The 23,958-nt window shown below is 36.6% G+C and overlaps 1 protein-coding gene across 11 annotated transcripts in view; it reads right to left on the bottom strand.

Moving 5' to 3' along the window:
* The window catches only part of METTL15 (methyltransferase 15, mitochondrial 12S rRNA N4-cytidine), a 367,997-nt gene that overhangs the window by 244,441 nt on the left and 99,598 nt on the right, over positions 1-23,958 (bottom strand). For all 11 annotated transcript variants that reach the window (XM_061380989.1, XM_061380990.1, XM_061380991.1 and 8 more), the window contains exon 3: positions 18,516-18,652. In XM_061380989.1, coding sequence (XP_061236973.1) covers positions 18,516-18,652 — 137 coding nt within the window. The remainder of the gene's footprint in view (positions 1-18,515; positions 18,653-23,958) is intronic.

Raw genomic sequence — 23,958 nt, 5'->3', positions numbered from 1 at the left:
TTATTTTTGTTTTCAGGGGTTTGACATTTTAAATCTGAATTTTTCAATTTCAGTGAAAGGAAAACAGAATACCATGAGTAGAGGATGGAATAAAGTTTCTTACAACATATAGTATCTAAAGACATAATGGGAATATGTATATTCTCATAGAGGTTCCTTAGGTGTGCAGGACCTCAAGTGGTTTTTATATAGTAAAAGCTAGTAATAAGGGCTCTGAGTTCATTGGAAGGTATACTATATTTAATCAAAGTTTATTTCTGTGAGAAAAACTGTATTTAATGAGGAGTTGAGTCTGCAGTTAGCCCCTTAATTCTCTTTGGAACCTAGATCTAGACTAACAACATTACTTTAAATAGTGGTCTGGAGATTTTACAAGTTCTATTTACATTATGGAAATGCTATTTACAGAGTTGGACTGTGAAGAAGGCTGAGCGCCGAAGAATTGATGCTTTTGAACTGTGGTGTTGGAGAAGACTCTTGAGAGTCCCTTGGACTGCAAGGAGAGCCAACCAGTCCATTCTGAAGGAGATCAGCCCTGGGATTTCTTTGGAAGGAATGATGCTAAAGCTGAAACTCCAGTACTTTGGCCACCTCATGCGAAGAGTTGACTCATTGGAAAAGACCCTGATGCTGGGAGGGATTGGGGGCAAGAGGAGAAGGGGACGACAGAGGATGAGATGGCTGGATGGCATCACTGACTCGATGGACGTGAGTCTGAGTGGACTCCGGGAGTTGGTGATAGACAGGGAGGCCTGGCGTGCTGCGATTCATGGGTCGCAAAGAGTCGGACACGACTGAGCGACTGATCTGATCTGATCTGATTTACATTGTGAAAGTAGAAAGCGAGATAAACTCAGTAAACTGCATCTAATTTTTTATTTTACACATTTGATGCAGAAAATGGAAAATCATCATTCATTAATCTATCCATCCATATGACCTTAATCCAGTATCTGCTACAAAATTTGGAAGATACAAAGTCAGGTAAGACACAGTCATGCCTTACAGAGTATACCATATGGGTGTAAACCAACAGAATAATGTGTTAAGAGCCTGGATAAAGATTGCAAAGGGTATAATAAGGGGATAGAAGAAGGATATTAAATCAAAGTGGGAAGCCACTGAGGACTTCCTAAAGGACAAGGTACTTAGTCTTGAAAGATAAGTGGGGTAAATACTGATGAACAGCATGTAGACATAGAGAGTGGTAGGACAAAACACGATGCGTTTATTATGTAAAAGTAGTTTAATACATCATGGAAGGTATAAGGAGACTGGTGTGGAGTCACAGGAAATAAATCTAGAGAAATGACAGAGGTCAAATGCTCAATGGCCTCCTATGGTAAGCCAAGAAGTTTAACTCTATCTGGAAAGCTATGGTTCATCATTGAAAAACTTTAATAATTTTAACATGGAATAAAGCCTGCTGTATGGAAGTATTACTTGAATAGCTTATTTAATTTGATCGGTGACATTTTGTTATTACAAACATTTCACTTGTCCTATGAAATGTCCATAATATGTCCTATGTAATGTGTATCCCTTCTCCTCATAAATATTGATAACAATGGCATTTTATTTAAATAACATAGAGTAAGTTCTTCCATACTTTATAAGCTTATTTCCACAATATCTAAGAGTCCTGGCACTCATTACTCTGTATTGTAAATTCCTGTTTAGTATCTATCATTCATGGTAAAGTAGAAAGAGATTATATTGCTCTTTTTACTGAGCTATATTTCCAGAACACAGTTTAATATCTCCTCCAAAATAGTTTCTTGAACTAAATGAGCAACAAACAATATTTAAAGCAAAAATAAGAACAGATATTCCAAAAATAATGTAAGGTTGAGTTTAGAATGCATTTGATATTTTCCCTTCCAGGAGATTTATCTACCTGATCTCACTAGTGGTTCACCTGTATATTTGATAATGAGCTGTCTCTTGTGGTACAGAGACACAGTGCCCTAATCTTGGGCTTCTGAGCATTCCCAATCCCCAGCCTATTTCCCTATACACAGCAGGCACTAAAATGAATGTTGAATTGTGCATTAAATTTAGATTGCATTCTCTCAGGAAACAAGAATAAAATACTAAAGCAGATAATCCAATCCAGCAGCTGTTTGTTTCAGTTTTACTTTAAATATCAGACAAAAGTGGGGGTGTAGAGAACAGGAGGATTATACATATAATTACAGCAAATGTATTTTGATTTAATTAGTTTATGATGTTAGAGAAAATACAACTATTGTTTTCATTCTTTTAATAACTCAGAAGCCCAAACATAAAGGGTTTTACTAAAATTTTCTCATATGTAATAAAATATGTCTCTAAATATGTATTGCTTATACAAGATAAAATAAAATGAAGTCTTTCTAGGTATAGTCACTCTTGTGCTGAACAAGCTGCTATTCTTATCCTGGTACCATATGGTTATGTTCAAATGACGTAGGCAATAAAAATGGATTATCTTAAGTTTGTGAAGAGGTAATTCATTTTCACATAGTTATGATAATACAAAACACCATTTGCATTTCAAATATACATGTTGACTTCCATGAATCGGTTTTGTAAGCTTTAAATCAAATATTCTAACTGAAGAAATAAATCTATAATATTATTTGGGAATGGGTGTGGAGATGCTAATTATATAGGTCTACACACATCTACAGTTAAGTTTGTATTGTCGGAAAACTACCACCAAAGAGTTTATCTGAAATAAACACTTGCAGACTGTCTACTTATGCCAGCAATAAGTTAAATAATAAGAACTTAAACCTACAGAAAATGAAAGCAACTCAAAACTCAGGAAGAATCAGCCTTCCTGTATTTTCAGGTTTCAGAATAAGAAGGTGAAGGTGAAGGTGAAGTCGCTCAGTTGTGTCCGACTCTTTGCGACCCCGTGGACTGTAGCCCACCAGGCTCTTCTGTCCATGGGATTCTCCAGCCAAGAATACTGGAGTGGGCTGCCATTTCCTTCTCCAGGGGATCTTCCCAACCCAGGGATCGAACCTGGGTCTCCTGCATTGCAAGCAGATGCTTTATCCTCTGAGCCACCAGGGAATCCCAATTTTTAGTCCCTTCAGAATAAGAAGGGACTAAAAATTAAATACAGAAAAACCTTCAACCTTCTTTAATGAGGAAAAAGTAGCTTCTGGGAAACCAGCAACTTACGAATAAAGAAGGAGAAAGCCAAAGAACAGGAGACATATAGGAAATTTTTCTGATTGGTTGGTGACATTCATAAATATTAGTTATTTTGGCCTGAAGCCAAGAGTTGATGAAGAAATCAAAACTTACAAACAGTAAGTCTGGGTGGGAGGGAGAGGAAGACAATAATACAGTTCACTGGAACAGTGACAGTGGGAAAGAGAGCCTGTAATAAAACACTTTGCATCATGAGGAATGTTGGATACAGTCCCTTACTGTAAATTTTAAACCAACTCCGATAGATCCATGTTAAGGAACCAAGCAGATAGAGACTGGAAATAAGAGCCAATCATCTTGGAATACACCAATGAAATTTCTCAGGATCTTAGAATAATGATGATAATAATTATTATAATCATATATAATCATATAAGATAAGATAATAATATGTGATTATACTAATTGTTGTCATCATTATGGGTTTAGAAATGGAAGAGGACCTAGAGATCAAATTGACAACATTCACTGGATTATATATAGAAAAAGCAAGGGCATTTCAGAAAAAACATTCATCTGTTTCATGGACTATGCCGAAGCCTCTGTGTCGATCATGACAAACTATGGAAAGCTCTTAGAAAAATGGAAATACCAGACCATCTTACCTGTCTCCTGAGAAACCTGGATACAGGTAAAGAAGCAACGGTTAGAACCCTGTATGGAACAACTGATTGGTTCAAGATCGAGAAGGAAGTAAGACAGGACTGTCTGCTGTCACCCTGTTTGTTTAACCTGTACACTGAGCACATCATGAGACACGCCGGGCTGGATGAGTTACAAGCTGGAATCAAAACAGACAGGAAAAACATCAACAACTTCAGATATGCAGATGATACCACTTTAATGGCAGAAAGTGAAAAGGAACTAAAGAGCTTCTTGCTGAGGGTGAAGAAGGAGAGTGAAAGAGCTGGCTTAAGACTAATATTAAAAAAAATTAAGATCATGGCATCCGGCCCCATTACTGCATGGCAAAGAGAAGGTGAAAAGGTGAAAGCAGTTAACAGATTTCCTCTTCTTGTGCTCCAAAATCACTGCAGATGGTGACTGCAGCCATGAAATCAGAAGACTTGCTTCTTGGCAGGAAAGCGATGGCAAACCTAGACAGTACGTTGAAAAGCAGAGACATTACTCTGCCAACAAAGGTCCATATAGTCAAGGCCATGGTCTTCCCAGTGGTCACGTATGGTTGTGAGAGTTGGACCATACGGAAGGCAGAACACCAAATAATTGATGTCTTTGAACTGTGGTGCTGGAGAAGACTCCTGAAAGTCCATTGGACAGAAAGGAGATCAAACCAATCTTCAGGAAGATCAACCCTGAATATTCACTGGAAGGACTGATGCTGAAGCTGAGGCTCCAGTATTTTGTTATCTGATGCAAACAGACAACTCACAGGAAAACTGCCTGAAGCTGAGAAAGATGGACAGCAGAAGGAAAAGAAGGTGTCAGAGGATGAGATGGCTGGACGGCATCACTGATTCAGTGATCATGAACTTAGGCAAACTTTGGGAGATGGTGAAGGACAGGGAGGCTGGCCTGCTTTAGACCATGGGGTCACAAAGAGTCAGACATGACTGAACAATGACAATAATACTGTCTTCTATAATAATTATTATAACAAAGAAACCATAAGTAAGTAAGTGAAGTCACTCAGTCGTGTCCGACTCTTTGCGACCCCATGGACTGTAGCTCACCAGGCTCCTCCATCCATGGGATTCTCCAGGCAAGAATACTGGAGTGGGTTGCCACTTCCTTCTCCAGGGGATCTTCCCGACCCAGGGATCGAACCCAGGTCTCCCACATTGCACGCAGATGCTCTAATCTCTGAGCCACCTGGGAAACATAGCTAATATTTATAAATTTTATGCAAAAGTATTTAATTACATAATTTTAGTTAATCCTCATAACACACCATGAGGTGTGTGTGAGTAGGAACTCATTTTACAGATGAGAATAAAAACTCAGAAACCTTAAGTCACGCTTTTTAAATCCAGCTGGAAAGAGGCAGAACTAAGACTCCAAAACAGGAGTGTTTGATTCCAAAATCCAGACTGCTTTTCCAGCAGTACATATCTGGATATAGTTGGATATCTGTCATATGTCATATCCAGAAGAGTTCAAGGGGGAAGGATCCAGATAGAGACAAAGAAGGTTCACAGATCTTGTGAGTCCACCAAGGCTCTGGCAAGGAAAAAAAAAAAAAAGAAAAACCATCCAAGCAGGGTAACTGAAAAGTTTAATAAAGAGACTATTTACAAACACATGACTAAATTAAGGAGAGACAAAAAAGGATGTGAGAAGTATCCTAAAGCTAAGAGGTGAAGAGTCAAGGGCGAAAAGCAGTGACTGAAATTCTCAAGAGCCAGAGCAGTTACGTAGTAGAAGAGGCCTGTGAACAATGAAGTCTGAAGACGAATGTGGTCACTGCTAGGACACACTCAGACCTTATCTCCTCTGTGTTCTGATTTTCTGCCCCTTTCACTAATTTGCTGAACCCAGTCAGAAGTCAGGAAACAAATGTTGATATATCTGTAAAAGTCATCTTCCTGGGATCAAGGGCAGAGAGGAGATCTAAAGACAAATGGAGAGTATTTAGCACAACTGGTAGTAAATCAGAAGAGTAAGGATTGACAAAGAAAACTGAGAAAAGCAGTTCATTTAGTAAATCTAGGATAAAATACCTTTTTGAGCCTGTCCATCATCCCTTTTCTAAGATACTATCATAATCCCCAATAAGAAGAAAAGTTAAATTACTTTCATATACTATAAATTTTTTAATTATTTGATTAAAATGTTTTAGTCACGTCAGTTCAGTTCAGTTCATTCGCTCAGTTGTGTCCAACTCTCTGTGACCCCATGGACCGCAGCACGCCAGGCCTCCCTGTCCAGCACCAACTCCCAGAGTTTACTCAAACTCATGTCCATTGAGTCAGTGATGCCATCCAACCATCTCCTCCTCTGTCGTCCCCTTCTCTCCCTGCCTTCAATCTTTCCCAGCATCAGGGTCTTTTCAAATCAGTCAGCTCTTCGCATCAAGTAGCCAAAATATTGGAACTTCAACTTCATCATCAGTCCTTCCAATGAATATTCAGGACTGATTTTCTTTAGGATAGACTGGTTGGATCTCCTTGCAGTCCAAGGAACTCTCAAGAGTCTTCTCCAACACCACAGTTCAAAAGCATCAGTTCTTTGGTGCTCAGCTTTCTTTGTAGTCCAACTCTCACATCCATACATGACTACTGGAAAAACCATAACCTAGACTAGACAGATCTTTGTTGGCAAAGTAATGTCTCTGCTTTTTAATATGCTGTCTAGGTTGGTCATAGCTTTTCTTCCAAGGAGCAAGCATCTTTTAATTTCATGGCTGCAGTCACCATCTGCAGTGATTTTGGAACCCCCAAAAATAAAGTCTGTCACTGTTTCCACTGTTTCCCCATCTATTTGCCATGAAGTGATGGGACCAGATGCCATGATCTTAGTCTGAATGTTGTGTTTTAAGCCACCTTTTTCACTCCTCTTTCACTTTCAAGAGGTTCTTTAGTTCTTCTTTGCTTTCTGCCATAAGGCACTTATCTCATAAAAATCTAAATTAAAAGATCTAAATCTAAAAGCAATCATAATTTTAAAAATTGAGATGCAACTCACTTACTGTAATATTCACCCTTTGAAAGTATACAATTCAGCAGTATACACTGTAAATATTTTGACTACAGACATCTCTTACTCTGCAACTCAATTCCACTCCCCAACTATATGTCCTTTGTTCACAGTCAGTGTCTACATTTCACATCTGTTTCATTCATTGCAAAACAGTCAAGCAAAGTACAGGTTAAGAGAAGGCAGTTTTCAGGGGCTTCCAATTCTCCAGGCAAATTGGGATTTCCAGGCAACAGGATCCTGGAAAGTGTAACTGTCATCTACACATTGGTTTGTGTTTTGTTTGAATCATAAAAACTTACTAGCTTACACATATTAATATATTCCAAGCAGACCTAGGTTCTAGGGGTATGAACATACATTAGACAAATGTATTTCTGTCTTCAATGAACATTTAGTACACAATGTGAACAAATATGTAGAACAGAGCCATATTAGGATAGGTAGTTTTAAAAATTTTTTGATCAAGATACATAGAAATATGATTCAACTGAAATCCCATATACAAAAATATAAAATATGCATATATGCATGTGTGTGCTAAGTTGCGTCAGTCACGTCCGACTCTGTGCAACCTTATGGACAGCAGGCTCCTCTCCGTGGGAGTTCCTAGGAAAGAATACTGGAGTGGGTTGCCATTTCCTATTCCAGGGGATCTTCCTGACCCAGGGATCGAACCCATGTATCTTGCATCTACCTGCACTGGTAGGCGGGTTCTTTATCACGAGCACCACTTGGGAAGCCCATACACACAAACACACATACATGGAAATGATACTTAACTTCCATTATGTAATATATTTTCTATTCTATTCCATTCCACTCCATAAAATGTTGACTAAGACCCCAAAAAATGATTTCATGTATTCTCTAAAAGAATACACTATACTATTTAAGTCTAATCCTCACAACATTCCTAGGAAATAGATACTATTATTATCCCTATTTTAAAGAGGAGAAAACTAAGAAACAGAGACGGCAAGTAATTTATCCAGTTTTTCAGTGAGAAAATTAGAGCTGTGATTAAAAAAAAAAAAAAAAAGAAGCAGTCTGGCTGTAGAACTTTATAATAAGAAGAAAAACAGAGGTTAAATATTTAAGTTACCAAGACTTGAGGGAGAACTAAATGACCGTCACTGCTGATTACACACAAGGGGTGAGCGAAAGGAAATAGTTAAAGAAGACTACTGCCTGGGCCCACTCACTCAACAATTGAATGAATGTTTCCTGGCTGATGCCATTCTCCCAGAGTGACAAGAGGTGGAGCAGATTCTGGAGGAATTAAAACTACTGAAAGTCTTCAGTGAGAATGCAAATACTCGGCAGGAATTAGGAAAATGGCAGGACTGAATGTACTTATCCTTTTTCTTCTTCCTTATATTGGTCAAGTCACAGAAGTGGGAATACTTGAAGGGTCTTTTAAAATTTAGTGCCACAATATTAACATCAGTTTCACCTGTAAGCACGCAACATAATTTTACTTTGGAATGAATTATTTTTAGAATGCTATCAAAATGGGAATGGGATGCTAGGGATCATTAAAGCAAAGCAAAATTTTAATAGGAAGATAAGGAAAAAAAACTCTATATAAGTCTCAATCACCATCAGCTTCCAGGTAGAGTGGCAATTCCTAGCCTTCTAAATGGTCTCAGTGTGAGCTCAGTTTCTCAGTCGTGTCCAACTCTTTGTGACCAGATGGACTGTAGCCCACCAGGCTCCTCTTTGTATGGAATTTTCCAGGCAAGTATACTGGAGTGGTTGCCATTTTCTACTCCAGAGGGTCTTCCCAACCCAGGGACAGAACCCACGTCTCCTGTGACCCCTGCACTGGCAGGTGGATTCTTTACCACTGTGCCAGTCTTACTGAATTCATTTCAGTTTTACCCTTCTCCAACCCAGTCTTCATTCAGCAGGCAGAATAATTTCTTAAAGCAAATATGATTATATCAGTTCTTTCTTTCACTGCTGCCCATTCATTGCTGTTAAAATTTAAAAGCTTTAATCAGGTCCTATGGTTTGGCACTAGCTTACTTCTCTAGCCACACTTACTATCATCCACTCACACTGTTCACTTTACAGTCCCTTCAGTAATATAACAGTCTCTTTCCTGCTGAAGATCTTTAAATATTCTGTTCTCACTACTACAAATGCTCCCTCCTTCTTCACCACCCCCCACTCTTTACTGAGCTACCAGTCACTACTTCAGATTCTGACTTAAATGCACATACTCAGGTGGCCTTTCAAGATGTTCTAGACTAGATAAGAACATATTACTCTCAGAACATATTGTACTCATATTTCTCTTAAAACATACTATATTCATTCTAAGACATAAAAACAATTGTCTTTAAATTACAAATAGTGGAATTATTTGTGTGCTATCTGTTTTGCTTCATTGTAATGGACAGAGGGGCCAGGCAGGCTACAATCCATGGGGTCAGAAAAAGTTGGACATGACTTAACAACTAAACAACAACAAAACTCTGTGAAGGCAAGGACTATATTTCCTAATCCTCTTGAAACCATTAGAACTGTCAGATTGCCTGAAAGTTACTTAGTACAATGTATGTTTTTCTCCAGGCTTCAGAACTGAACGTTTAGTAAACCAGACAGTCAAGTGCTTTCATTTCCTAAAACACCTTGTAAAGATTGATATCCCTTACATAAAGGTTATATTTAAAAGTATCCAGTGGGGCAAAATGCAAGATTCTATTTTGGTAATGTTTATATTACCAAAAAGACTGAAGCGGTGACATACCATCATCAACAGTTCAAAAAGATCTAGTTAATTTTTCCAAGTTGTCTTTTTTTAATGCTTGTTTATATTTATAAAAATTCTTTCACTTTGACAATCATAGCATAACTAACTTCTTCTGGTTAGTAAGATTAATAATAACTGTGTCTCATATCTTATCCTTGCACTCTAAATTTTAGGTAGATAGGGTTATTTAAGAAGACAGTATATTTCCTTCACGTGATTTTTACATTGGTCCTGGAGACAAAATGCCTGGGATTGAGTTTGGACTCTGCTACTGAATGTGACTAAATTGCTGTTTTATATATTTACAGGTATATATAAAATAGTGTGGTAGCAAGAACCCAAGCAGTGAGCCTGAAGCCAAAACTTGCCTTTGCCAGGATATCCTGTTCAAATTTAATGAAAAATAAGAAACGTTGGCCAAGAAGGTAAATGGTAAAATTCAAGTGCTACAGAACAGACTACACAACTTGAACAGATGATATGCATAATTTAGAAGAGATCACATCCTGTAAGTAAATACACCTGTAACCTTCCAAGTTAATGATCATAGAACAAACCACACAAAAATCCAGTTACTGATACTTATTTTTTCTGAAAACAAACAAAACACTGGAAGTTCAAATACTATTAATAACATAATGCTCCTCAAGGATGTGAGAATATAGGAAAAATATTAATATCTCTTATCAAAGGTAAGATTAGACAAACACTACAAGCAAGAAACTAACCAAAAAACACTAGTATCTACACAACTTCCAAAGTGTTACACTAAATAAACTATTACCCATGTAAGAAAGCATTAGTAACACAGTCTCAGGTAAACAAATACACAGATGTTTCCCTTTTGCAAATTTATAGAAAAACTAAGATGTAATCAATTGGTAGAGAACTGAGCCTATATAAAGAACTCAAAATGGAATTTACAGTATTATAAAAAGATTAGTTGGATGCATTAAAATGAATAAAGTCAATTTAGGTATAATTAATTTTAGATATTACTGCCAAACAATGCACATGCAATCTGATAATTATCATAATAGTAGATATTAATGTTTAAAAGCCAAAATAATATTTTAAAAGCCATGATCTAGGAAAAGAATAGGAAGCAAAAATTAGACTAGTAAGTTCTCACTCTACCTGGGGTGGTTAACCAATAAATGTTTCTTTTTGCATAGTTAACAATAAACAATGTTTAAGTACTTTAATCCTAAAAAATGTGCAATCTCCTATCATGAAAGGACATCTTTTTTGGGTGTTAGTTCTAGAAGGTCTTGTATGTCTTCATAGAACTGTACAAGTTCAGCTTCTTCAGCATTACTGGTTGGGGTATAGACTTGGATTACTGTGATATTAAATGGTTTGCCTTGGAAATGAACAGAGATCATTCTGTCACTTTTGAGACTGCATCCAAGTACTGCATTTCAGACTGTTTTGTTGACTATGATGACTACTCCATTTCTTCTAAGGAATTCTTGCCCACAGTAGTAGCTATAATGGTCATCTGAGTTAAATTCACCATTGCAGTCGATTTTAGTTTGCTGATTCCTAAAATGTTGATGTTCACTCTTGCCATCTTCTGTTTGACCAATGCTGGTAAAGTAATGCTCAAAATTCTCCAAGCCAGGCTTCAACAGTACATGAACCGTGAATGTTCAGATGTTCAAACTGGATTTAGAAAAGGCAGAGGAACCAGAGATCAAATGGCCAACATCTGTTGGATCATCGAAAAAGCAAGACAGTTCCAGAAAAACATCTATTTCTGCTTTACTGACTATACCAAAGCCTTTGACTGTATGGATCACAACAAACTGTGGAAAATTCTTCAAGAGATAGGAATACCAGACCACCTGACCTGCCTCTTGAGAAATCTTATGCAAGTCAGGAAGCAACAGTTAGAACTGGACATGGAACAACAGACTGGTTCAAATAAGGAAAAGAGAACATCAATGCTGTATATTGTCACCCTGCTTATTTAACTTACATGCAGAGTACATCATGAGAAACGCTATGCTAGATGAAGCACAAGCTGGAATCAAGATTGCCAGGAGAAATATCAGTAACCTCAGATATGCAGATGACACCACCATTATGGCAAAATGAGAAGAACTAAAGAGCCTCTTGAAAAAAAAAATAATAATAAAGAGCCTCTTGTTGAAAGTTAAAGAGGAGAGTTAAAAAGTTGGCTTAAAACTCAACAACAGAAAACTAAGATCATGGTATTTGGTCCCATCACTTCATGGCAAATAGATGGGCAAACAGTGGAAACAATAACAGACTATTTTCTTGGGCTCCAAAATCACTGCAGATGGTGACTATAGCCATGAAATTAAAAGACAATTATTCCTTGGAAGAAAAGTTATAACCAACCTAGACAGCATACTAAAAAGCAAAGACATTACTTTGCCAACAAAAGTCCATCTAGTCAAAGCTATGGTTTTTCCAGTAGTCACATGTGTATGTGAGAGTTCAACTATAAAGAAAGCTGTGCGCTGAAGAACTGATGTTTTTAAACTGTGGTTTTGGAGAAGACTCTTGAGAGTCCCTTGGACTGTAAGGAGATCCAACTAGTCCATCCTAAAGGAAATCAGTCCTGAATATTCATTGGCAGGACTGAGGCTGAAGTTGAAACTTCAATATTTTGGCCACCTGATGTGAAGAACTGTCTCATTTGAAAAGACCCTGATGCTGGGAAAGATTGAAGGCAGGAGGAGAAGGGGACGACAGAGGAGGAGATGGCTGGATGGCATCACTGACTCAATGGACATGAGTTTGAGTAAACTCCAGGAGTTGGCGATGGACAGGGAGGCCTGGTGTGCTGGTGTCCATGGGGTCGCAGAGTCAGACACAAATGAGTGACTGAACTGAACTGAACTGAATCTTAAAAAATATTGACATCAGTCAGTAGTAAATTGAAAAAAAAATTTAATTGTTGTCAAAATAGCTAGAGAAAAGGCAAAGACAAATACATATACATTGACAATGGACAAGAGAAAATGTAAATGCTGAAGAAAATTTCAATAAAACACAAAAATAGAAAGTGTAAGACAAGATGACATAGAAAGAGTAAGCTTCTCCTGATTTAATTACCCTTTACAGAAAATATGCTCAGATTTGTTTACACAAAGTACATCTGGTATTTGTTGTTTAATGGAAATACACCTAAAATAAAATAGTATAGAAAGACTTAGAATAGCAGTAATATGGATCAAGATAAGACTATATTAGAATTCTAGTAAACTAAGTTGCTGCTTATTTTGGTGGTCATGGACTATGAATTATTTTAATTTACTTCTCAGCACTTTTCTGTACTTTGTCATTTTAATTAAGAAAAAATATTAGTCAGAAACACAAATACTGTGATCTGTGGAAAAATATATCATGTTTCTGGATTGGGATGCAGAGTAAAGATGTCAATACTTTATTATGTATTTACTACAATTCATCAAAATGGTTTTTAAACTTGGCCAAGATATTCAAAGCTTTAAAGGTATAAAAAGCAAAAAAAAAAAAAAACCAAAAGTTCACAAAAGAAATAATACATATAATGAAACACTAGCAATTAAAAAGGTGGAATGAAATATACAAAATCATTACTACTTAGGTGGTAGTTTAACAAGTGAGTTTAATTTTTTTCTGTGTACTTTTCTATATACATTTACCCCAATAAGAATATCTACTTTTACAAACTATTGAATGCAACAGCTTGTTGTATTTTTATAATTTAGCTTTTGTTGTTGTTGTTGTTTGTTAGTCACTAATTTATGTCTGACTCTTGGTGACTCCTAGACTGTAGTCTGCCAGGCTCCTCTGTCTAGTGGATTTTCCACAGAAGAATATTGGAGTGGGTTGCTATTTCCTCCTGAAGGATCTTCTAGAGCCAGGGATTGAACCTGCATCTCCTGCATTGGCAGGTGGATTCTCTACCACTGAGCAAGCCGGGAAGCACCATAACTCCTTTCAGTTCAGTTCAGTTCAGTTGCTCAGTAACTCCTTTCAGTTCAGTTCAGTCCAGTCGCTCAGTCGTGTCCAACTCTTTGCAACCCCATGAATCGCAGCACGTCAGGCCTCCCTGTCCATCACCAACTCCCAGAGTTCACTCAGACTCACGTCCATCGAGTCAGTGATGCCATCCAGCCATCTCATCCTCTCTCGTCCCCTTCTCCTCTTGCCCCCAATCCCTCCCAGCATCAGAGTCTTTTCCAATGAGTCAACTCTTCGCATGAGGTGGCGAAGGCACTGGAGTTTCAGCTTTAGCATCACTCCTTCCAAAGAAATCCCAGGGCTGATCTCCTTCAGAATGGACTGGTTGGATCTCCTTGCAGTCCAACGGACTCTCAAGAGTCTTCTCCAACACCACAGTTCAAAAGCATCAATTCTTCGGCACTCAGCTTTCTTCACAGTCCAACTCTCACATCCATACATGACCACAGGAAAAACCATAGCCTTGACTAGACAGACCTTACCTACAGTCAAATGATGCAATCAATTATAATTTTTATTTTCTTTATACATGTCTATATTCTCTAAACTCAATATGCAGAGCACATATTAACTCTAAATTCAGAAAAAAAAAATGTTTACAAACAACTGTCTTCCAACATCCATCTTCCACTGTGGTAAAAGTCAGCTAACACCCCAATGGTCCAATTTTAATGTGTTTCCTCTTGTACAGTCCTCAGAGGCAAGGGAAAAGTTTCAGTTTTCAAACAACAGGTGATCTGACATGTCATCTTTTCTGAAAGTGCTAAAATGAGTTAGCCTAAAATTCAGCTTTCCTGTGAATTGCTTAGTTTTTTTTTTGTTTGTTTGTTTGTGTGTATGTGTGAAAATGTGAGTTTCTATTTTTGACTTAGTTTTAACAGAGTGAAGAACTTGGGATTTTTAAGAAGCATAGGCTACTCTTTGACAACAGCAAAATAAATAAATAAAAGAGAGAAAGAAATTAATTCCTCAAAAGATATGCACATTGAAATGACAGAATGTTTCCGTTTTGCATACTTTACTATATGTTGTAATTATAGATGTATTTTTAAGAATATGATCAATTTATCTCATCTGTCCATCCTTCCAACCAACCATCCACCCATTTATCCATTATCCCCAGAAGTAATCCCTAGCCCAAATGTGTGTTTATCTTCATTATGTACATTTTATACTATAACTATAATTGGAGATATATATTTATAAATAATATATAGTATCACTTAGCTTTTTCTACTTTACATAGTTATGCAGGGATGGTGATCATTTATCTGTTCTTATTTTTCTTAACTATTACTTTCCCTTTCTCTGTACCTCTCTCTACTATTAATTTCTTCTTTCTCAAGTTCTCTATGATTAGACATACAAAAATGCATACACAAAGTCTGTAATAAGCCTATGGATATGTTTCTTTAGATACTGCTTCTTTTATTTAGATGTAATAGATTCTAAGCAGCTTATTTATTTTTTAATATTAAAAGATACCCATGAAAAATAAGAATCCTTTCCCCCATATCCTCATTTTTAAAACTACTGTCTTCCAGTTTACTACGTATAAAGTTTTAAACCAGTATTATTTTAATTTCATTTCCCTTTTCACGGCTACTTTTGTGGAGCATCTTTTCACACACTGATGTTTAGTGATTGACCCTTCTATTATTAGTCTACTTTTGAAATTGGAATTTGTTGTCTTATCGATTTTGAGAGAAGTCTATTTGATAAATATTAATAGGGTTCAGGAAAAGTTATCTTAGACTATGGCACCTTGGCATACTGAATATCTTTACACTGAAAGAATTTGTGAAATGGCACGTGCAGGTCATAAGGGCCTCAAGTCAGAGAGACCCTGTGTTGTGCTGTGCTTAGTCGCTCAATTGTGTCCAACTCTTTGTGACCCCATAAACTGTAGCCCGCCAGGCTCCTCTGTCCATGGCAATTCTCCAGGCAAGAATACTGGAGTAGGTTGCCATGCCCTCCTCCAGGGGATCTTCCCTACCCAAGGGTCAAACGTAGGTCTTCTGCACTGCAGGCAGATTCTTTACCAGCTGAGCTACCAGGGAAGTGTGAGAGATGCCCTGCTTACATCTAAAAGTGTTTGACATTTTAATCACAACAGCTATTTGATTCTTGTGATACTTATCAACCTGTCATTGACTGTATGACATGAAGCCATACTTGTATTCTTGAATTTAATCCTATTAGGCCATGGCTATGCAGAGTAACGGAGAAGGCAATGGCACCCCACCCCAGTACTCTTGCCTGGAAAATCCCATGGGCAGAGGAGCCTGGTAGGCTGCAGTCTATGGGGTCGTGAAGAGTCGGACACGACTAAGCGACTTCACTTTCACTTTTCACTTTCATGCATTGGAGAAGGAAATGGCAACCCACTCCAGTGTTCTTGCCTGGAAAATCCCAGGGATGGGGGAGCCTGGTGGGCTGCCGTCTATGGGGTTGCACAGAGTCGGACACGACTGAAGAGACTTAGCAGCAGCAGCAGCATGCAGACTATATCATGAGAAACACTGAGCTGGAAGAAGCACAAGCTGGAATCAAGATTGCCGGGATACATATCAATAACCTCAGATAGGCAGATGACACCACCCTTAAGGCAGAAAGTGAAGCGGAACTAAAGAGCCTCTTGATGAAAGTGAAAGAGGAGAGTTAAAAAGTTGGCTTAAAGCTCAAACATTTAAAAAACTAAAATCATGGCATCTGGTCCCATCACTTCATGGCAAATAGATGGGGAAACAATGACAGACTTTATTTTCTTGGGCTCCAAAATCACTGCAGATGGTGACTACAGCCATGAACTTAAAAGACACTTGCTCCTTGAAAGAAAAGCTATGACCAACCTAGACAGCATATTAAAAAGCAGAGACATTTGCCAACAAAACTCCGTCTAGTCCAAGCTATGGTTTTTCCAGTAGTCATGTATGGATGTGAGAGCTGAACCACAAAGTTGAGCACCGAAGAATTGATGCTTTTGAACTGTGGTGTTGGAGAAGACTTGACAGTCCCTTGGACTGCAGGGAGATGAACCCTGAATATTCACTGGAAGAACTGATGCGGAAGCTCCAATACTTTGGTCACCTGTTGCAAAGAACTGACATTGGAAAAGACCCTGATGCTGGGAAAGACTGAAGGCAGGAGGAGAAGGGGACAACAGAGGACGAGATGGTTGGATGGCATCACCGACTCAATGGACATGACCTTGAGCAAGTTCTGGGAGTTGGTGATGGACAGGAAAACCTGGCATGCTGCAGTCCATGGGGTCGCAAAGAGTTGGACACCATTGAGTGACTGAAGTGAACTGAGCTGAATTATCTCTTTCTGCTTTATTTTGATTTATCTTTTTGTTGTTTAATTTTTTAAAGGGAATTACTTTGTGGATGAACCAAAAAAAAAACACCTCAATAAAATTTGAGATAAGGTACTATAATTTAATAAAATGAGATTATTGGGTGATGGGCAAAATATACATCCCATCTCTGTAACTATGAAGTCATATGTGCCTTTTAGCAAGCTAATAGGCATAGCTAATAGTTTCCACATTTGTAAACTGCAAAAAGAATACAGTCTTGAGATTCCATTTAAGAAATTAGAGTGTCTGGAAGAATAAGAGACCTTGGGAATCACCACTGTTAGAAACAATAATATCTAAGAGAACCAGGCTGTCTATGCTAGTGATATATAATGGAGACCTATATTCATTCTATAAATATTCAGATCATAATCAAGTAAACTCCTAAAAAGTTTCACAAATATGAATGCTCCAGTATAAGACTTCAAGATGGTGCATTTTAAGTTACTTTGCTTAAAATGAAAGAATGATTAAAAAAAAATACTGTGCCATAAAAACTCACCCTCATATTTCTATTAGAAATAAGGAACCTGGGGTCAAATAGGTTTCTAGGGACTTCACAAACACTGTGATCTTGCAAACAAAAATCTAGGTATATTTATTTACCTATATTTATATTGGGAGATGTAATCACCTAGATTTGCAAAGAGTCTGGGACCTGAGAGAGGTTGAAAAGACTCTTCTAGATTTGCAATCCAACTTTCTAACTTTAGCCTGTGATTAAACCTTTTCATGGTCTTACTTTCGCTACTTCACCAGAGACCTTTTCATTGTTGGACAGCTACAACTCATAAAAACTCTATGTCCAGTCACAATTTACCTCTAAAATTTTCATCTATTTTCTTTTTTTTTCAGTCTCTGGAGCTTAGCAGAAGAGAACAACTCCCCATTACAGAAAAGAGCCCTTTACATATTTGGAGATGGCCATCTAAATTCCAGGATATTTGTCTTTTACAGCCTGATAGCAACATGGCAAAAGGACATAACTCATTGATTCAAATGTTTTTCTCTAAAGGAAAATGCTTTTATGACTTATAAAGACAGTAACCTTAATTTTTTTTTCAAGTTCTACCATAAATGCTCACTATTTTTGACAGAGGGATAGAAAGGTCTAAATTTATTTGTGAACTGCCAAAAGATTTCAAAGAAAATTGCATGACATTGATGTATGTAACCTCATGAATTCTACAGAATTTTTACATACTTATTTACTCCACTAAATTCTTAGAAACTATAAATAAAATATTTTTTAAATGTTTTTAAAGTATGGGTTATCTGGCAAAATACTATTGAAGGATGGATTTCAACACATCTTCAAATATCTGCCAAAAATAATTTTTTGCATTTATACTTATTTACAAAGGATAAATGCAGTAATATTTTTAAGTGGTGCTAAAAATACCACTTACATCAATTATTTTTGTATAAAAAGGGAGGAAATATTTCATTAAGTATAACATCATACAAGGGAAAACAAATTCCAAACAGTAAACCAAGAAACTGATACTGAGCAACAAAATTAAATGTCTATACAGGAGTATTACTTACGGGTACAATTCTGAAAGCTGTTCAGCTATTGCATATGCTGTTGGGTCTCTGTCTAATGCATACAGAGTAATATCTGGCTCCTTCTGTAGAATGGCTCTTGTGTGTCCTCCTGAACCAAATGTCATATCTAGGAAAACCTAGCCAACACAGAAAGAGAAAATTACCACTTAGTAAGAACAAAATTTATTCTTGCCAGCTTACTTTATTTCTAAACACACACAATGCTTTTAAGATTTGATAGCAAATAGAAAAATAATTATACTATTATTAATATATTTATTTTTGCCTAGAGTTCAATTTATTTTACATAAAGTTTGGATCAATTATGACTGATCAGTGCAAAAGAATTTGTCAGAGTATCAACAAAATAATAATTTTTGTCATAGGCTGGCCAGTTCATGACAAATTTACATTTCCTCCCATGAGGTCATACTGGCCATTGTGTTGTGCTGCTAGTTTTTCAATGCTTTCAAGCTCCTGGCTAAAAATATTTCCAACAATTTCTCATCATTTGGAAACAGTTTACAATTGGCGTGACTCACTTTATCACAGTTTCTCTAAACACTTCATATTAAGCATAAAGATATTCAAGGAGAGAGAGAGATTATACCTAACAGTAGTCATAGGACAAATATTTAATTAACAAATTAGACCAGGAAAAAGCCCAGGGCTTAAGTCAAAACATCTGTGATAAATTCTATCTTTGCCACTAAGGAGCTATATTGCCCTGGAAATGTCACTTAAAATTCCACTGTCTAGACTTTTCCAGAGTTTAGAAAGAAAAAGAAGGTTTAGAAGAAGATATCCCAATATCTATCTAATTGGTAAGGTGACACATAACTTCTCATTTAAAGTGAAAGTCGCTCAGTCGTGTCTAACTCTTTGCGAATCCATGGACTGTATCCTGTCAGGCTTCTCTGTCCATAGAATTCTTCAGGCAAGAATACTGGAATGGGTAGTCATTCCCTGATCTAGGGTTTGAATTCAGATCTCCTGCATTGCAGGCAGATTCCTTACTGTTTGAGCCACCAGGGGAGCCCCAAACTTCTAGGAAGTGGCCAAAACAATTTTGAAGTAAAAGATTTACCAGGACAACAGGATACAATATACAGGGGTACATACGTTTAAATGCTTGAATCATTCAAGATCCAGTTAATGAAGTTAACTGGATCTCAATCTATTTCTTAGCTATTTTATTTAGCCGCACTAAAAAAAAGCCAGCTGAGAGTTCAAGAAACTAGAAATTAGACCAGGACCACAATGGAAAAGAATATTAAAAAAAGATTATAAATATTTATATATTTATATATAGATAGATATGTGTGCGTTTGTGTGTGTGTGTAAAACTGAGTCACTTTGCTGTATAACAGAGATTAGCATAACATTGTAAATCAACTATACTTCAATTAAAAAACAAAAAGGCCAAGTGGGAAGAAATCAGGCCTGGAGCATAAGAAATATATATGTGAACAAGGTTGTTGAATTGTAGTTAATTTGGAAGTCAAGATACTCTCAACACATCCTCTGAAAGTTATGTTCTTTAGTTTAATGCACTCTCAATAAATTTCACTGATATGATGAAAATAAAAACAATTATTCCAATAATACTGAATATTATAACAACATACACTAGAAGTCAGACTGTTAAAAATGTTTAAACATAAAACTTTTTTAAAAGTTCATGTGTACATTGCACAAAGGAAATTCCTGTAATGGATCTGAACATTTCTCTGTCCTGAATATTATAACTTTTTCCAGGGAGAGTGGCCAGAGACCAGGCACAATTATGCTTTGATTTTTTTTTTTTTTTTTTGCTACAAGCTACCATGCTGAGTCCTGTGTTCCAATCATGTCCTCAGAAAAGTTAGCCTACTATTCAAAGAATAATATGGAGGAAGTCTTCTGACGAAAATTGAGAAGAGGAGGTATTTAAAGCATTACATCAGATGTAAATGTGATGAAAAGGTACAGGCACTGCTTTTTAACATAAATTTTTTAGCATAACTTAACCTTGCACTGCTATAACTGTCAGCACGAAAGGTATGGCTACATATATTTTTCACCTTTTTAAACAGTAACTTTAAAACAATACTTGAAGTCTTATTGTTTTTATGGCTGTTAGCTTAAATCTCACGATTGAGTAATTTCCTCTCCCAGGCCGTATACTTATTTTATACATCTATGAAAAAGTAAAAATCTCCCACCATAGTTCACCTCAGTTTTAAAATTGCTAGCGGTTTAGCATGATTTAAACAGAGAACTTTTCTAGGCTTGGAAAAGTTATATACGTGAACCAAGTAGCTGAATTGTGGTCATGCTTTCTTGTTAATCCCTAATATCAAATCCTATATAACCCTAGGTTTAAACTAAGAGTATATCAGATAAAGTAATTTGAACATGATTGCCTTCTCTTAAGCCAGGAAAGCCCCAATCAATATTTAAAAAGAAAAATTCTCATTATAAAAAATATTCTGGAAAATGTGAATGAGATGATTATAATTTACATGATTATTTTTTAATCTATCATGATTATGCCCTTGGTGATATACTGACAATCAAGGAAATTTTCATAGTAAAAACATAATCTACTATTACCAGTCAAGTGTAACACAAAGGATGAAATAGGAGACAAATGGGGTTTATGAAATGAGAACTGAACCCTACCATATGTCTTGGGTTAATAGGTGAGTGGAGCCATCAAATTTCATTTTAAAAATTCTAATACACAATGCCCATCAAAAATTATAAGTGACATCTAGGCCTTGTGAGTTACCCAGCACTACAACTGAAAAAGGAGCAATTAGTTTTTCCACATGCGATTACATTTTTTAATTTGTACAATTTGATAATAAAATAAGGAAACTGGACAATTTTTCTTTGCTTAACAAATGTACAAGAACAAAAAATCTGAATGCTTCCAAATAATATTTTTACAAATCTCAACTGTACACATATGCAAATGTTTATGCTACAAACATATGGAATTCTTTCTTTGAATTACCTGATATAATTTATCTAAAAAACCAAACCCATATTTGATACCAAGAATTTTTTCCTGGTAATTTCATTTAATACCAGCATAACCCTGACCAAATCATTTTAACTGCCTAAGTTTCAAATTCTTCATCTAAGAAGTGGGAATAAAACATATCCTTATTTATCTTGAAATTTAAGATTATCTTATTTCTTCCTTACAACCCTGAAGTAGGTGTTAGTAAGTTTTCTACACACAGAAACTAAAATTACACTAAGCTAATAAGTGGATAATGCAACAGCTGAATACAGGTGTATCTGGCTCCTAAACACTCTGACTATGCATTAAATCAATAAAGTCTATCTATCTGCACACTGTTTTACGGCTTTCCAAGCATTAATGTTTTCCTACTTGGTCTAGCAAAAGTCAGTAAAGGAGTATGGAAAAGTGGCATTATCCACATTTTTGCAAACAGAAAACTCAGGTTCAGAGAAAAAATATCATTTGACTAAGATCATATTACTAGTAAGTGAGGGAAAGAGAATCCTAAACAAGGGCTCACCATCTCTGATTTCTGTGCTCTTTCTGAAAGAAATAAAGAAAGAGAAAAAAAGGGAAAGAACAAAACAAAAATAAGAAAAAAAAAAAAGTAAATGATCCGAGATGGCTTTATAAAAAAATACAAGAAAAATTTACTGTTTTATAGATGACTCATTCCCACTGGAACTTAGGCTCTTGAAAATCCATCTTTATGCATCTCTCTCTCTTTCCCACTTCCTTCCTCCCGCCCTCCCTCCCTCCTTCTCTCTCTCTCCCACCATCTCTGTTCCTCTTCTCCTGTTTCAAAGACACCTAGGTATCTAAAGCTTTAGAATGCAGGTTCTTTTTTTTTTTTTTTTAAACCCTTCATTTTTTTTTATTTAATTTTTTATTTTATTTTTTTAACTTTACAATACTGTATTGCTTTTGCCTTATATCAACATGAATCTCTTCCAGGATTTTTGCACAAAAGAAAGAAAAAACTTTCTACAACCACTTTTATATTTTTTAGTTACAAAAAAACAACAAAGTTCAGAAAGAGAGAAAGCTAGTTACACTGGGTAGGTGGTATATTTAAGAAAAAGAAAGAAATTTCTTTGAAATTGAATAGAAGAGATATGGAAAAGATGAACAAATTCCAGAGAGGTGCAGGACCAGTGAAGTGCCTGACAGGTGCTAAGACCTCAGAGCTGCCAGATAGATGACAGAATGAAGGGGACGGATCCTTAGTTATGGGGTTCCCCATGCTACCAGAGTTCCATGCCTCTCTATGGCACAGAAGCAGCAAAACCAACCATTGGTCCTAGTGGGTCTACACAGGTTAAAACGAAAGGCATCTTAGGGGAAATTAAATGTGGTATGAGGTGACTAAGATGATGCAGGGCTTTGGCATAGCTCTGGATGGTGTGTGGGGTCTGGGGGATAAATCAAATTGATAGCTTTACAGAACAGGGAGACTAAGGATCAGAAATGAAGGTTATTTAAAGAAAATAAAAAACTAGCATTTGCAGAATAGGATGCATAACTACAATTCTTCAATCTGCCTCCAATTTAATATGGTAGTATCAGTGCACAGTAGTAGGTGTGTAGTATATATTTAATGATGTGATATGAAAAAAAGAGCTAAGTCTCCCAATGCAACTATGAAGACAGCAATACTCATCTGTATATATGAATTCAGAAATACTCTTCAAGATTTAAGACTCATTATGATAGGATTACATAAAAGAGTCACAAGATGCCCAACTTTTAAGCCATTTAAAATCTATGTATTCTAATATTAGCAATAGACTCATCGATAACAGAATTTCTTCAGAACATTAATAATGATAAATAACTATGAAACTCTGTAACATGCTTTTATTTACTGATCAGTCTCCTTTGAAATATGAAAATGACACTTCTTAGTTTGGGTTAGCTCTTTCAATCAAATACAACTCAATTACATTTTATCCCCATGGTCTTCTAAATATCATAAAGATTAGATTTTACTTTTCACCATGATGAGTCACACTTGAATAGCTGTGGATCTGATATGAACACGGAACAAACACTGAACTTCAGAGCTCAGAGGGTCACTCTGTTGTTCAGCCGCTCAGTCATGTTTGACTCTGCGACTCTGTGGACTGCAGCATGCTAGGCTTCCCTGTTCTTCACCATCACCCAGAGCTTGCTCGAACTCATGTCCATAGTCAGTGATGCCATCCAACCATCTCGTCCTCTGTAGTCCCCTTCTCCTCCTGCCTTCAATCTTTCCCAGGATGAGGGTCTTTTCTAACGAGTTGACCAAAGTGTTGGATCTTCAGCTTCAGCATCAGTCCTTCCAATGAATATTCAGGACTGATTAAGCAAGATGTAACATACTATTTATTCTACCCCCTCATTTTATTTATGAAGAGACCAAGGCCCAAAGAAGGTAGCTGGTAGCTA

Source organism: Bos javanicus, chromosome 15, assembly GCF_032452875.1.
Source record: "Bos javanicus breed banteng chromosome 15, ARS-OSU_banteng_1.0, whole genome shotgun sequence".
NCBI lineage: Eukaryota > Metazoa > Chordata > Mammalia > Artiodactyla > Bovidae > Bos > Bos javanicus.
Note: the sequence above shows the minus strand (reverse complement) of the source record. Positions and strands in the feature narration are given on the sequence as shown.